Source organism: Gadus macrocephalus, chromosome 16 (assembly GCF_031168955.1).
Source record: "Gadus macrocephalus chromosome 16, ASM3116895v1".
NCBI lineage: Eukaryota > Metazoa > Chordata > Actinopteri > Gadiformes > Gadidae > Gadus > Gadus macrocephalus.
The window spans coordinates 4,537,493-4,552,939 of record NC_082397.1 but is presented as its reverse complement, the minus strand read 5'-3'; the positions used below and the strand labels follow the sequence as shown (position 1 = coordinate 4,552,939).

Sequence of the window (15,447 nt, the reverse complement as noted above, 5' to 3'; positions counted from 1 at the left end):
CCCTGAGGGTGGCAGTCTCATTCTCTATATTTGTACCATTCCTTTTTTTTTTGTAAAAAAAAAAACCTGGCATTGACTTTTCTGTTTGGCCGCCAGATCAAAATTGCTTTGAGCTTCCAGAACTCTGGAAGAATTTCTACTTGGCCCGAGGTGTGATGAGTCAGCAGCCCCGGATTTCAGAATGAAAATCCACAGGCAAAGCAAAACTGACAACATAGAATTCATCGTTCCTAATAATACAGCTGAAAACTGAAACCACACAGGCACGCACAGGTACACACACACACCCCGTCAGGTGTACACACACACACACACACACACACACACACAGAGACACGGAGACAGACAGACAGACACGGAGACAGACAGACAGACACAGAGACAGACACAGAGACAGACAGACAGACACAGAGACAGACACGGAGACAGACAGACAGACACGGAGACAGACAGACAGACACAGAGACAGACACGGAGACAGACAGACAGACACGGAGACAGACAGACAGACACGGAGACAGACAGACAGACAGACAGACAGACAGACAGACAGACAGACAGACAGACAGACAGACAGACAGACAGACACGGAGACAGAAACGGAGACAGACACAGAGACAGACAGACAGACACGGAGACAGAAACGGAGACAGACAGACAGACACGGAGACAGACAGACAGACACGGAGACAGACAGACAGACAGACAGACAGGGAGACAGACAGACACGGAGACAGGGAGACAGACAGGGAGACAGACACGGAGACAGACAGACACGGAGACAGACAGACAGACAGACAGACACGAAGACAGACAGACAGACACGGAGACAGACAGACAGACAGACAGACACGAAGACAGACAGACACGGAGACAGACAGACAGACAGACAGACAGACAGACAAACAGACAGACACACAGACGTTGTATCCTCTCACCTGAACCCGGCAGAAGTAGTTGGTGGCGGGCAGCAGCCCCTTGACCTCGGTGCTGAGGGCGGGGCCAGAGTAGGACACCGTCATGGTTCCCTCCGCGGCCCCCCACTCCACGCGGTACTCCGTCACCGGGGCGCCGTTCCCCAGGGGCACCTGAACACCCCCCCACGGAGAACACACCCATCAGCACTCTGTGACTGGACCCTGCACTCTGCGGGTCACCGGGTAATCACACGTATGTCTGCAATATGTTTATTTATAGATTTAGGTTATTTTTGGACTTTTTCATTTACGAGATTCTTAAAATCAGAGAATGAGGAAGATCGAGGTCATGGTTGGGGGAATGTACGTTCATTTAGGTCATGGTTTGGTTACTTCGGGTCATGGTCTGGTAGCAGTATGATAAATTAGGTCATGGTTTGTTATCTTGGTGATTTATGCAAATGGCTCAACATTGCTCCTGCTACTGTACAGGCATTGTTTTAAACCCAACCCGTGATAGATAAAGGGTTGTGATCACGGCCCGCCAGAAGTCCTGGAAACCAGTCCAAACGGGATGGGGCCCCGATACAAGAGCAAATAAAACACTTGCTCGCAGATTTATCTGGTTGCCAGGATACTACTTTTGTGGCTTGTGCCTTTAAAAATGTCCATTTAAGAGCAAAGTGCTCGCAGGGAGAAAAAAAACACATAATTAAGGTCACGGTTTGATAACTGTATGTTAATTTGGCCCCTGGTTCGGTAATTGCATGGTAATTGAAGTCATGGTTTGGTAATTGAAGGTGATTGCTTTGTAAAGGTAATGGAGGCGCGGTCGGGGTCGGTCGGGGCCTCACCTCCCAGCTGACCACCACACAGCTTGGGGACCTGCAGACGGTGCTGGGGGCCTTGCAGGGCTCCGGGGCCCCGGGACCTGTGGTCACCTCACAGCACTCCGACAAGGGGCCGAACTGGAGGGAGAACACGCATTAGACGCATTAGACACACAGAGACACAGAGACACAGAGACACACACACACACACACACACACACAGAGACACACACACACACACACACACACACACAGACACAGATTAAGGGGCAGGAAGGGTTAGGGGCCGGGCATCTTGCACACGGACCCCTACAGGTAGACTGTGGATATATCGGGGTTCGAACCCAGAACCTTTTGGCGGGATTCAAAAAGCAGAACCACCAGGCTAACGCATTAAAACCCTAACCTGGGAATGAGAATGACGAAGTTAAGAGGTTCAGAGCCCTCCGTCCATCTGTAATTATTTACAGGGGGAAGACTAATGCACGATCAACAATTTGCTATACATGACTTCGGTGCGCGGCGATCGCCGCGCGTGATGACCTAACAGCGCGTGGGCGCCTAGTCAGCGGCGATGACTAACTCGGAATCCCAAAGTGTTCAGAACATTACACAAAGAAAGAACAACAACAACCACAACAACAACACAAAGCCCAGCTCGGCGAGCTCGACTCTTCAGTCCGCCCAGCTCCGGGAGTCTTTGGCTGCCTTTGTTTTGCCTGGCGGTCGGTGCCGGCGGTGTAGGTGGTGCGGCCGTCGCGGTTGCTCGGTTGTCATGGCAACAACGGCGAGCAACGTGCGTGTGCGCACGCCTGTGCGTGTGCGTGTGTGTGTGTGTGTGTGTGCGTCTGGCCTCACCCCGGCTCTGTTGGCGGCTTTCAGGCGGAGGCTGTAGGTCCGGCCGGGCAGCAGGCTGCCCACGGTGCAGTCCAGCTCCGCCCCTTGGTACGCCTCCCGGCTGTCCTCGGCCAGCGGCCCGCTCACCTCCACGCTGTAGCAGGACACGGGGCAGCCGCCGTCCACCTGGGGAGGGCCTGGAGCGGGCACACACACACACACACACACGCACGTTAGCATAGCTTAGCATCACTGTGTGAATGTCTGGTATAGCGTTGTATCTTGTAGCATAGCGTACTACGGTGTAGCGTAGCATCATGTAGCATAGTGCACTACGTTCTAGTGTAGCATCATGTGGCATAGTGCACTACGTTCTAGCGTAGCATCATGTAGCATAGCGACTACGGTGTAGCGTAGCATCATGTAGCATCGTGCACTATGGTGTAGCGTAGCATCATGTGGCATAATGCACTACGTTCTAGCGTAGCATCATGTAGCATAGCGTACTACGTTCTAGAGTAGCATCATGTAGCATCGTGCACTATGGTGTAGCATCATGTGGCATAATGCACTACGTTCTAGCGTAGCATCATGTAGCATAGCGTACTACGGTGTAGCGTAGCATCATGTGGCGTCGTGCACTATGGTGTAGCGTAGCATCATGTGGCATAATGCACTACGTTCTAGCGTAGCATCATGTAGCATAGCTTACTACGTTCTAGAGTAGCATCATGTAGCATCGTGCACTATGGTGTAGCGTAGCGTCATGTGGCATAATGCACTACGTTCTAGCGTAGCATCATGTAGCATAGCGTACTACGGTGTAGCGTAGCATCATGTGGCGTCGTGCACTATGGTGTAGCGTCGCATCATGTTGCATGCTATAATATGGTTTAGCGTAGCATCATGTGCTATGGTGTTATGTGGTGTTGTGTAGCATTATATGTGGAAGAGTGTACTTTGCTGTTGCGTAGCATCATGCGGCATTGTGTAGTATGGTGTAGGTCAGCCTAGCAATAGCCCATCAATTATTCATTATTCAATGTAGGCCAGGAAATATGGACAAAGAGTGCAAACACAGGGGCAGCGACGATCAAAGTCCATCGCAAATGCTCTCTGATTGGCTGATAAGGAATAGCAGTCGCAACAATCTGCTCCACAAAAGATGACGCTGTTGCTTAGGTTTCGGGTTACTTAGGTTGACAGTAGATAGAAACAAACCAAATCAAACGCTAATATGACGCCTGTATAACTGATACTCAATGCCATTAGCCACTTCTCAGTCTTTTCGCAATTTGGATAGCTGAGCTATAAAGTTCTTAGCTCGTCGCGCTGTATTTGCGCAGCACAATCAATGTTAGGATGAAGAGCGTCTGCATGCACCAACTCATCTAGATACAGCCATTCCAGTTTGTCCATTTATCCGAACACAAAGGCACGTGGGAGAGAGCCGTGGGGGACCAAGGTTCCTGACTCACCCCAGCGCAGCTGCACCTCTCTGGCCTTGGCCTTGCCCACCAGCCGGGGGGGCGGACAGGGCCCTGGGGGGACGGCGGGCGTCTGGACCTGCAGGGTCTCCGACAGCTGGCAACCACAACAACAACCACAACAAAAACAACAACACCCCAATTAAAGACATGAGAACAAACAAACAAACGACATAGCTGCGTGCGTTTTTCTGTTCTCCGTGTTTGTTTGTTTGCGTCTGTGTGTGCGCACGTGTGTTGTTCTGTGTGTCCGCGTGTGTGTTCTGTGTTTGTGCGCGTGCGGGTGCTGTGTTTGCGCCTGTGTGTTTTTTGTGCGTGCGTTTATCTGTGTGTGCGCGTACGTGTGTTCTGTGTGTGCGTGTCTCATTGAGCGTGTCCGTGTGGCGCTCGTGCCCGTGTCCGTCTCCTCCACTCGGTCTCTCCCTCTCCCCCGTCTCTCCCTCTCCCCCGTCTCTCCCTCCCCCCCTCCCCCCTGTCCATCAAACCCAGAGAGCCCGACCACGATGACGCCGTCGTCCGCCTCGCTCTGGGAAAGCGCAACGCGCAACATATGTGGCCGGCGAGCCGCTCCGCAGAGATGAATAAATAAAACTAAATGGCAGACTCTCTGCCTCTCTGGCAGAGGAATCAGCGGGCATGTGCGCGCTCAGTCACGTTGAGAACACCATGAGTCACCCCCCCCCCCCCCCCCCCCCCCCTCCTCGCCACCCCAGCCGTACTCCGCCCTGAATAGGAACGCACCCGCGATACACGCCAGACGCTAATGAGCGACGGCCACAAAAAAATATTCCGCTAATTTGACTAAATTGGCGTCCGCCTCGTGCCGTGCCGAGGGTTAATCGAACAGCACGTTTTGCCTTTTTTTGCATCTGGTGTATGCTTATGCGCCAGGAAGTGTTGCAAAAAATAAATAAAAAACTGCTGCCGTCTCTCAAGAACTTCCGCTTTTTTCAGAAAAAAAACTATAATCTCTAGGAATAGAGCACATATCAGGAATGAAGTCACGTCGAGTTTGTCAGAGTCACCCGGTGGAGAGGGGGGGGTGGGGGGGGCTCGAGACAGGACCTGGGAGGGTGTGAATGCCGCAGGGAGCGCGGCTTTGAGACGTCGTTATCGCTGCTTTTGCCCCACACTCCGGGATGACGCGGCTAGCCCCCCAGGCTAGCTGGCGGTGGGTGCGGCGGTACGACTGTAAACACGACACGAGTGCGTGGGGAGGATGAGCGGGAGAAAGTCACAGGAAGTCCTCTTGCTGGTCTTTCTTGACTGGGGTTCGATCTGTGCTCACTGATATGACGATGCGAGCACGCTTGTAGGAGACGGTGTACATTTGTTTATAAGTGTGTACGAACGTTTGTAATTGCGTATCCGTCCGTCTGCGTGCATGCACACTATGTGCGTCTCTTCCTCTACATCGCGAGTAGGGCGGGCTGTATGCATTCGTCAGCGTTACTTTGCGTATCCAACTGAGTGCTTGCACTCTATTTGCATGTGCTTGTGCGCTCCTCTTTGTGTATCCATCTCAGGCACGGCTGAACACACACGGTTGCATGTATACAAGTGCGTTTGCACGAGTGTGTGCGCACCCCTGTGTCTGCACCTGTGTGTCTGTGTTTGAATGCCAGCGTGTTCATGTTTGTGCGTACCCCGTGTGTGTACCCGCGTGTGTACCCGCGTGTGTGTGCGTGTCCCTGCGAGCTAGGGTGTGTGTGAGATGATGACTCACCAGGCTCTGGCCCCCCTCGCTCATGCAGTAGATCCTGCTCTGGTACGAACAGCCGGGCTTCAGACCCTCACACACGTACTCCAGGGCTGGCCCCGTGTACACCAGCTCCCAGGAGACCCCTGCACGGTGGGGAGGTCAGACGCTTAGTCCAGAGACGGCTAGGGGTTGGACAGTTCATACTCAGGTCATTAAGGGACGAGTAGGGGTAAGACAGCGAATACAGCGCCAGGTAGGGGATAGACAATACTGAGACAGGGAGGGGGTCGACAGTTAGGACCAAGACAGGTAAGGGTTAGAAAGGGGCAGGTCGAGTTGGACAGTGGATACAGACTCGGTGTATCCACCGAAAATGTACAGACAAACACCAGGTCCAGAACGAGTACTCGAGTAGTAGTTTTGGAGGAGTTTTTGTTAGGTCCCCTGGGCAGGTAAACACCGCGAGCCACACCTGGATACTAGCCACACTGGTATATCTGTTGATCCAATATCTGTTGACTTACAACAAAGAACTTTCAAGCTGAATAAAATGCTATTGATATATGATTGCTTTTTCTAATCCACCACCCCAGCAGCGCTGTGCTGCTATACATTTCACTTTCACTTTTGATGTCAGGACCTTCCTGGCAACAGCCCTTATTTCCAAAGCTTGTGAAATATATAACCCCACCTAGACTGGCTGGCTGCTAAACGTTGGCGAACTAACCTATTGTATACAGCCTCCCAACAACAATGCATGACTGTGCTTTTGAACATGTAATGATATATCCTGCTTCAAAACATTGCCAAAATTACATAAACATATTGTCAGAAAAATGGCAAAAAAACAAAACAATTCTTCTTTCTTTTTTATTCCTAATTAGCTTGATGTTAATACGTTTGCGCCCCTAATATAGACAGGTAGGGGTTAGACAGTGGATTTAGACACTGGTAGGGGTTGGACATAGCCTGGATACCAGCCTGAACTCCGCCCACAAAATATTTGGTCTGGAGATTCAGTCTGGAATTGAGCTCGTTGGGAGGTATTTGGTCAGATCAAAAAGTGATCTGACCAATCAAATTGTAAGGGCGGGCTTTATACGTTGATGGACAGATGATACACATTAACGTAATCAACCACGTCACCAAAGAGCGCTCAGCGCTTTTACTTTCTTTCTCAAAAATGCTGACCGTGTTGCCAATTTGTCTGTGTATCCTTAAATTCTTTTTACAAAACCGGCATAAATCGTTTATGTCCATCTTCTTTTTCTACTTCTTCGAACGTGCGCTCAGTTGAGTTAGTTTGAGAATAGCTGTGCGTCGCACAACATACGTCACAGACTGCGTTGCTCTGATTGGTTTTAGGTCTATCCAATTGAGCGAAGAGGCATTTTCCTTCCTGGTTCCGCCCTATAATCACAGCCCAATGGTTCGGTCTCAGACTCATATTCTGACTAGAATTATGAGTATGACATCGCCAGGCTAGGTTGGACAGTGACTAAAGATGGGATATGGGATAGATGTGGTTGTGGAGACGTACCGCTCAACCCCTCGGACCGCTCAACCACGTATTTAGTGACTTCCGATCCACCGTTGTCTTTGGGAGGTTCTGTTGAATAAAAAAAAAAAATGATATAAATATATTTTTTTCATATTCACACACAGGGTATACAACAGAAATACACTGTGACAACACTCCAACTACCATGTGTCAGCTAGCAGGGGTACTCATTAGAAGCAAGTGTATGCAGTGAACAGAACACAACCATTATGAACTCTGAGGGCAGCTTAGGGCTGGGTCGGGAACCAGGCTTACCCCAGGCCATCTTGAAGCTGTTGGGTAGCACACGGCCTCTGATGAGGGGTCTGCAGGGGCAGCCGGGCCGGTCTGGACTCGTGGTGAACTCAGCCACGTGACTCGGGTTGCTCTTCCCCTCCGTGTTGTATGCTGCCACCTGCAGGCAGAGAGAGGAACAACCATCCGTCAGAAATTTACCACAGGGTCTGAGTGGACTGGAATGGTCGGCCCCTGCTTGCTTCGGCTTGACGGGCAGGGAGTGTGTGTGTAGATGAGACAAAGAGCGTGTGGGTTTGGGTGTGTGTAATGGAGAAGGTGTGTGTTTGTGTCTGTGTGCAAGTAAGAGTGTGAATGAATCAGAGGCAGAGAGTCAATTAGTTTCTAGACTACTGTGTGGATGTGTGAAAGTGCGATTGCATGTCTGCTTGTGAGCGTGTTAATGTATGTTTGTGTGATATTTGTAGATGTGTGTTGGTGTGGATGTGTACTTTACATGTGTGTGTGTGTGAGTATACAAATATCAATGTGCATGTCTGTTTATGTGTGTGAAGATCTGTGTATGCATATGTACGGGTAATTCTATGCTTCTGTGGGTGAGTCGGTGTAGATGTGTGTGTTCGTGTGTGTGCGTATGTGGTGGGGGAACGGTGAACATAAAGGTCATAGATAACAAACTCTGACTGAACACCGACATGGAGGGTAATGAAGGGATCCGAGAGACCCTCTCTCCATATAATTACCCATCGCAAATAGACATATCCAATAGAATGCGTCATCCATACGTTGCCCCCGGATACACAGCGACACCAGCCAATAGATGACGGGTGCCCTGAATGACACAGAGAGCAAGATCTGCTCCTGAATACATATCACTCATTAGGGTTGGGCAGTGTAAGATTTTTCAAACAGGTCTGATAATTAGACAGACGCCAAATCGCACCGGGATATTGAGCTTTAGCACAAGACGGCGCGCTTCCAAAATGCAGTTAAATGAGTTCTGCGTGCCCGTCACACACTAGACCATATCCTGAATTTAGAATAGAAACTACTAACAAAGGATAGATGACGATCAATGTAACTTTTTGCATTTCAGTGGTTCTTAAGGTGGCGACACAACTGCCCGATTCCCGTCGGTAAATGAAATCGGGCTATTAATCTGTCCGACTCGATCAATCGAAATGGGAAGTACACACCTACGCGATTACAGCCGACGCCGTACGCTCTGCGCTTGCGCGATATGTAATGTCTCCAAAACAACAGGCAGCGCTAATCTGCATTGTGGTCCAAAAAAAAACGACAACCGGAAATACCAGGGGGGGTATACCACAAACCTCACTGAACATACCCAGGCTTTCCTGGGAAAACCTGGCTCGACAGAGACGCAACTCGCAATCAGAGTTAAATGGTACCACGACGCTCACTTTAGATTCAATTAGTCGAACCAGGTTCTCCGCTTTAGGTTCAATGCGCGTTCACATAAAAGGGGCGTTTATCGCGTCATTTGACTCACCCTTATGCAAAATGAATTGAGCGAGAGCGGTGTATTTCACCCAAGACGAGCAGTGTATTATTATGAATTCCTACGAGGAATTCAAAGTCCAAATCACAGCCAAGGGGTACACGGTTGCCCATAATATGGCTAGGGTGGCGTGCTGGCAAAAAATAGCCGACCGTGTTAATTCGTAAGTGAAAAGATTCTGCATATTGTCTAAAAAATATCATGTATCATCATGCCTTTTACCCCCATAGATGTGGTGCCAGCACGCTCCTACGAACATGGGGCCAAGTCAAAAAAAAAAAAATATATATATTTATTCAATATGGTAAGTTGTAGGCTACGCATCCATTTGAATAATTTCAGGTGAATCCAGCCTATGATTTGCAATGGCTTATAGGCTCCAACCTTTAATCTCATGTTGATAACCTGTAGCAAATAAAAAGAAAACAAATTAATACGACTGGGAGGGGGACCGCTCCACCGCCCTTCACCACTTCGGAGGAGCTGGCTCTCGCCAATAACGAAGGTCGGCCGATGATGGTAGGAGTGAAAGGGGGGATGTCCTCTGACCCCACTGCCTCGACATCCAAGGCGTTTGTAATAAGTATGTAGGCCTATTCATGTATTGGCAATGGGCATAAATAATTATCTTGCTAATCAAATGTGAAATGATTGAGTGCAAATTAATTGTGTCATTTTTAGTTGAAGGTACAAACAGTATTTTGAACATGGCCTGAAAATGGACTATACATATTACAGCGGGAGTTGGGACTCCTCCATTTCACAAATCCATCCACTTTCGCTTTGTTTGCCATGGCGTCTGTTGTGATTACTAGTTAGAACGGGGGTTTGTTAGTCTAGAAATCTAGACACCCCTAGCGGCAGGAAATTGAATTTGCAGCCAATATCTTTCCAATATGGGTCTGGTTTGCCAGGCTAGGGATTTGTGTCCTTTGGAGGATCTTTGTAAACACATCAGTTCTAGGATATTATTTATTGATAACATTTATGAAAACCCTATCGATAAGCATTGACAACAGATATGTCCAGGTTGTTTTGAGCCAGTTGGATTGTGACATTGAAATTGCGACTTCAGTATACCAGGTCTTCATAATGAAGTTTTCCGGTACAGCCGGTTTGCAATTTGCATTCAGTTAAACCAGTATACGCTCACACACTGGACCTGTAGAACCAGACAATGCCTAACCCTATCAGATGGAAAATACACAACAATACAGCACGTTTACACAACCATGTACAACTCATTCTTACCAAATACCCGGTATTACACTACTAATACTGAACCACAAGGCTGACTGAACCACGAGAGCTGACTGAGCCACGAGAGCTAACTGAACAATGAGAGCTAACTGAGCCACGAGAGCTAACTGAACCACGAGAGCTGACTGAGCCACGAGAGCTAACTGAACAATGAGAGCTAACTGAGCCACGAGAGCTAACTGAACAATGAGAGCTGACTGAGCCACGAGAGCTAACTGAACAATGAGAGCTAACTGAAACACGAGAGCCACCTGAACCACGTCCACGAGAGCCAACTGAACCACGAGCGCCAACTGATCCACGAGCGCCAACTGAGCCAGGAGAGAACTGAAACCCTAGAGCTTACCGAATCACTAGACCTTATTGAAACACTGGAGTTTACTGACCACTAGCTCCAAGAGAAGCACTTCAGCTAACAGAACCAATAGAGCTAAGCGAAAACTAAAGCAGTGAAATATTTAGCCGAGGCACAACTACATTAACTTTCTCCACTTTTATGACAGTGCACCATTAAGATTCTAGTCTATGACCAGAATATACAGAGACGAGGAATCCTACAGAAGTAATTTGAGCAGTCCTTTAGAGGCTTATGGTACTTTAGTGAGGTGTTTACTGCTGTGCGAGTGTAGCATGTGTAATGTGACAGCAATGAAGACTGTAGGCCTACTGTGTACTTTAGGGTGTACTCTGAATACAGCTGTGTTTACTTGGCCTCCGACAAAACTGGCAGAACATTCACTGTATTTACACTGTACGAGTCAAGGTTTAAGTAAATATGTAAAGATGTTGTTGAAATGGGATCTACAGGGACATATATTTGATTCTAGTTTTACTACTGCCGCAGGCTACTGAAAAAACACTTTATTGTTATATTAATATTTAACAAACGATGACTCCAGAGAACTGCAACAGTAAGGCCATTGTCCCCTTAAAAGTAAAGCACTGCAGAAGATGGAAAAGGACAGAAAGAGGAAAGTAGAGACGCAGAGACAATTAGGGAAAGAGAGAGCGAGAGACATAGTAAGTAAGAGAGAGAAACCGTGGGAGGGAGAGCAGAATGGGAGAGAAATTTAGAGAAGTAAATTGAGCTGGCAGGAGCACGACAGCCAGAGTCACACTTACACATTCCCATCCGTGATCTGACTGGTTGTGTGATGGTAGTCATAAAGCAAGAATAAATCAGAAACCAAACCACTAGACATATTTCAGACAAGTGAGACATTGCCGTGCTTTTTGATGAGAGTCCACACCGCACTCTTCTGCTTAGTCTCTCGGAGGGAATATACTGGACTCCCAACAGGTTCATTCAACTGCAATCCCGTGTCATCATTAGGAAGGATTTATCATATTGTTAAAACCTAACAACCTTGACAGTGGTGGGGAGATCGATTGCCATGGAAGCTCCCACACAACCCGACTGTCAGACCTGGTTACCTCTCTCATTTACACACGGCAGATAACAGACCGCAAAGAAACGCAGGGGGGGCAACCTGATGCCTTTACTCTGAAATTATCGACTGCAACTTGAAATTAATGCTGCAGCAGCAGCCGCCGCGGTCCCCGCTCGGTCGCGAAATAAACGTAATCCACAATGACACATAATGTATAATAGTCATTTAATTAAACTTTATGGAAACCTTTTATTGCTGAAATACAGCCTAGGATATTCAACAGTTGGCTGGCGATGATAGTTGACCGTTTAGTACCACTATGTACGACTATCAAGTCATCTAGCGGACGCTCAACTTCAATGCGACTTACGGTGCATTTCAGATGCATGAATGAGCACGGTAAAGGTTATAGTGCGTTTTGTGCCAGGATGCTTACAGAGATTGCAGACATTTGGGATAGAGGCTGGGAGTCAAACGCTCATTACACATCTCTTCCTGTGCGGTGTGTGTCACACGGCATAGCTGCCAGGCATCCACATCAAAATACGTGAATCCATTCAGAAAAAACATTCAGACGCAAAGTGCAAATTATGAATAATTCCTCTCTTCCCCTGACTAGGAAGCGTAAGAGGCGTGCTGCATTATCTTCCCCCCTGGAGCCCCCCCTCCCACCGAACCCCTGCTGCCAACCCAGCCAAGAGGATGAGTCACTGGGTCGCTCCAGCACCGCCACCCCTCCACCACCCACCCAGAACACAGCCAGGCCAAAGCCTTAATTAAGACTGCAGATTACTTAGCTAGGCACACACACACACGCACGCACGCGCACATGCACACACACACACACACAAACACACACACACACACACATGAACACTCACACTCGCTGGTCACCCCAGAGGAAGCACTCACCCTGAACTTGTAGTTGGTGCTGCGATGCAGGTTCTTGACGGTGCACGACAGGTCTTCTCCGTCGTAGCTGGGCTGGAAGCCGTAGCCCTGGGGAGTCACAACCAGACACCAGACATTTAAAGTCTTATTTGACGGGAGTGTTTCCAATACACTGAAAGATACTACAAGTAGCTGAATGTAGAAGGACATGAAAATACAGACCGATAGAAACAGCCACACACTGACAGACAGACGCACGGATATGCAACAAGGTGTAAAGAAATGTAACTGATGCTAATCTACTTTTTTGGCCAACAGGTGGGAAAAATATCCCTGATTTACACTGGAAGATTTTCTTTGGTTTGTGCATGGTTATTCATTAATAATTCTTTCTGATTTTAGTAGCTTGGCAATATCATTGTCACTGTGGAATTTCATGACAATAAAGCAATTATCATTTCTTTGGACGGAGACGGATGGACACAAACACTAGGGCTAGGTAAAAATATCGATTCATTGATGCACTGAATTTATTTGTCCTTGATTCAATTTCGATTCTGATTTTTTTTTAAATAGATTATATCCATAAAAAAAAAAGAAAAGAAAAAAGAAGCATACTCAGACATTGTAATCTAGAAGCGAGCATGCCTAAATGTGCATGCCCTTTTACATTTGTCCATGTTATGATTATTACTTTTATGCTGCAAGTTTAGCTCAGGAACAACACTATACAATGGTGTATTCCCTTTTTGCTAGTTAAAACACAATGAAATGGTTAATTAAGTGCTTTGAGCGTGGGAAAAGTGCTATACAAATTGAATCTATTATTATTATTATTAAATCCTTATGAAATGCTTAATTCTAAATAATATTTAGGTATTTTTGTCTTCTGCACGTATTACTGAATCGATATCGAAGCAATTGGATCAATATCGAATCTAAGTCGAATAAAACTTAAAGAATCTAATTGAATTGAATTGTGAGGTACCTGGCGATACCGAGCCCTAACAAACACCTTAACCCTTTACCGGGCACTCTTACCCAATAGGTATATATTTGTATTTTGTTTCCGATACAAGCCATTAATGAGCGGGTAGGGTCAGGGCATCTTGGATGCTCAGCGGCGGTCTCCTTGGATTATCAGAGGAGTAGACCGCCATCCCACCCGCCACGGGGCCCTAGGTCAGTCTCTGGGGGTCTTACCGATCCCTCCTCCTCCATCTCCAGGACGTAGGAGACGTCGTCCTCCTTGGGGGAGGAGCTGGGCCGCTGCCACTGCAGGCAGAGCCATGTGACCCCCGCCTTCACCAGCTCGGGGGGCAGGGGGGGGCAGGGCACGCTGCAGGAGGTGAACAGGTCCACCACCTCGCTGTACTCGCTGGGAGAGGGACGAGAGAATGCTTAGTACTTCACATTAATTCATCGTAACGGATGTTAATAAACTTACCAAGGAATGTATGTTATTTTATATTCTACTACTCAGTATTTATTCCATGGCTGCTTTGGCAATGTTCATCTTTTTATGCCGGTCCAAAAGCACTATTTTGAATTTCAATTGATACAGAAAGAGCGAGAGCGAGAGGAAGAGCGAGAGGGAGGGATAGACTGAGGAGGTGGGTGAGGGAGGGAGGGAGGAAGGGAGAGAAAGAAAAATACAGACAGACAAAGAGAAAGAGAGGTGTGGGTGGCAAAGAGAGAGACCGAGTGCACCAAGGACAGAGAGAGAGAGAGGATTAGATAATCTGGAGGCAATGAGCATCAGAGATAAAGTAGTAAGAGAATACATCAGGGAGGCAATGAGATCTGAATGCACTGCAAGGACATGAGGTCACTGGTGAGACAGGCAGGGGCCAAAAGGCCTGAGCTGTGATTGGTCGGACAGAGGGTATTGGCTGTAGCCCGGAGCGGTGATTGGTCAGTGTCGCCTACCTGGTGCCCATGTCGTTCTTGGCGGCGAGGCGGAATGAGTATCGAGAGGCAGGAGAGAGCTTGGTGACGCGGTACTGCTTCTGGAGCCCGTAGTAGCACTGCTCGTACACGCCGGTGTCTTTGCCCTGAGGAGCAAGCAGCACCACAGCCTCAAAAGCCTGCCTCATTTACATTTGTGTTAACAATAATTCTCTTGGGTGCTTCGACGCCTGAATTTTCTTGCAGATAAATAAAAGGGGTCACATAAATCGTACCTGATTTCAAAGGAAAAGAGGCAATTATGATTATCACAGAACCTGAATCGATATGAATTTATGAATTGATATATGTTGATAAGAATCTGGCACCGAACCAAAACTCTAAAGTCAAATATTTGAACCGTAACAAAAAGGTATGATATGTGTCGATACATGACCCCTTGTTTGCATAGGCAAACTGATAGGAAACACATTAAATGTTCAATAATTAAGACTCATTGATTCAAGATGAAATGAACATTACCTCATCCCACTGGAGAATGTAGTTCTGGATTTTGGAACCGTTGTCACATGGCGCCTGTGAATAAACAAACGTGATTGGAAAGTGAACTGGCTGAAAAGTAACATTTAATATTGTGGCCCAAAATGTACCGATTAGTTTGTGTTTCTGATTTTGTCTGTGATAGTTTGCAAATAAAGTTCATTTAGTTTTACTGAATTCAATTGATGGATGTTTTAATTTGTGTAAATCAAAACCAGAATTTACACTAAACGGTATTAGTTTTCTCTGTTGTAATTCTAAATTAAACTGCCAATCAATCACTGCTCGCTGTGACAACAACGAGAGATGGGGACATTATTGGGCCAAGCCTTTACCTGGCAGTTATGCAACTTTGACGAAGTCTCTG

The 15,447-nt window shown here is 47.6% G+C and overlaps 1 protein-coding gene across 4 annotated transcripts in view; it reads right to left on the bottom strand.

Annotated features, from left to right (window-relative positions):
* Nucleotides 1–15,447, bottom strand: part of fndc3a (fibronectin type III domain containing 3A) — a 74,813-nt gene that overhangs the window by 6,829 nt on the left and 52,537 nt on the right. For all 4 annotated transcript variants that reach the window (XM_060075356.1, XM_060075355.1, XM_060075358.1 and 1 more), the window contains 11 exons: nt 15,063–15,116; nt 14,562–14,686; nt 13,836–14,010; nt 12,654–12,740; nt 7,590–7,728; nt 7,314–7,382; nt 5,798–5,916; nt 4,063–4,168; nt 2,606–2,781; nt 1,772–1,885; nt 939–1,088 (listed from right to left, as the gene is read on the bottom strand). In XM_060075356.1, the coding sequence (XP_059931339.1) occupies nt 939–1,088; nt 1,772–1,885; nt 2,606–2,781; nt 4,063–4,168; nt 5,798–5,916; nt 7,314–7,382; nt 7,590–7,728; nt 12,654–12,740; nt 13,836–14,010; nt 14,562–14,686; nt 15,063–15,116 (1,314 nt within the window). The remainder of the gene's footprint in view (nt 1–938; nt 1,089–1,771; nt 1,886–2,605; nt 2,782–4,062; nt 4,169–5,797; nt 5,917–7,313; nt 7,383–7,589; nt 7,729–12,653; nt 12,741–13,835; nt 14,011–14,561; nt 14,687–15,062; nt 15,117–15,447) is intronic.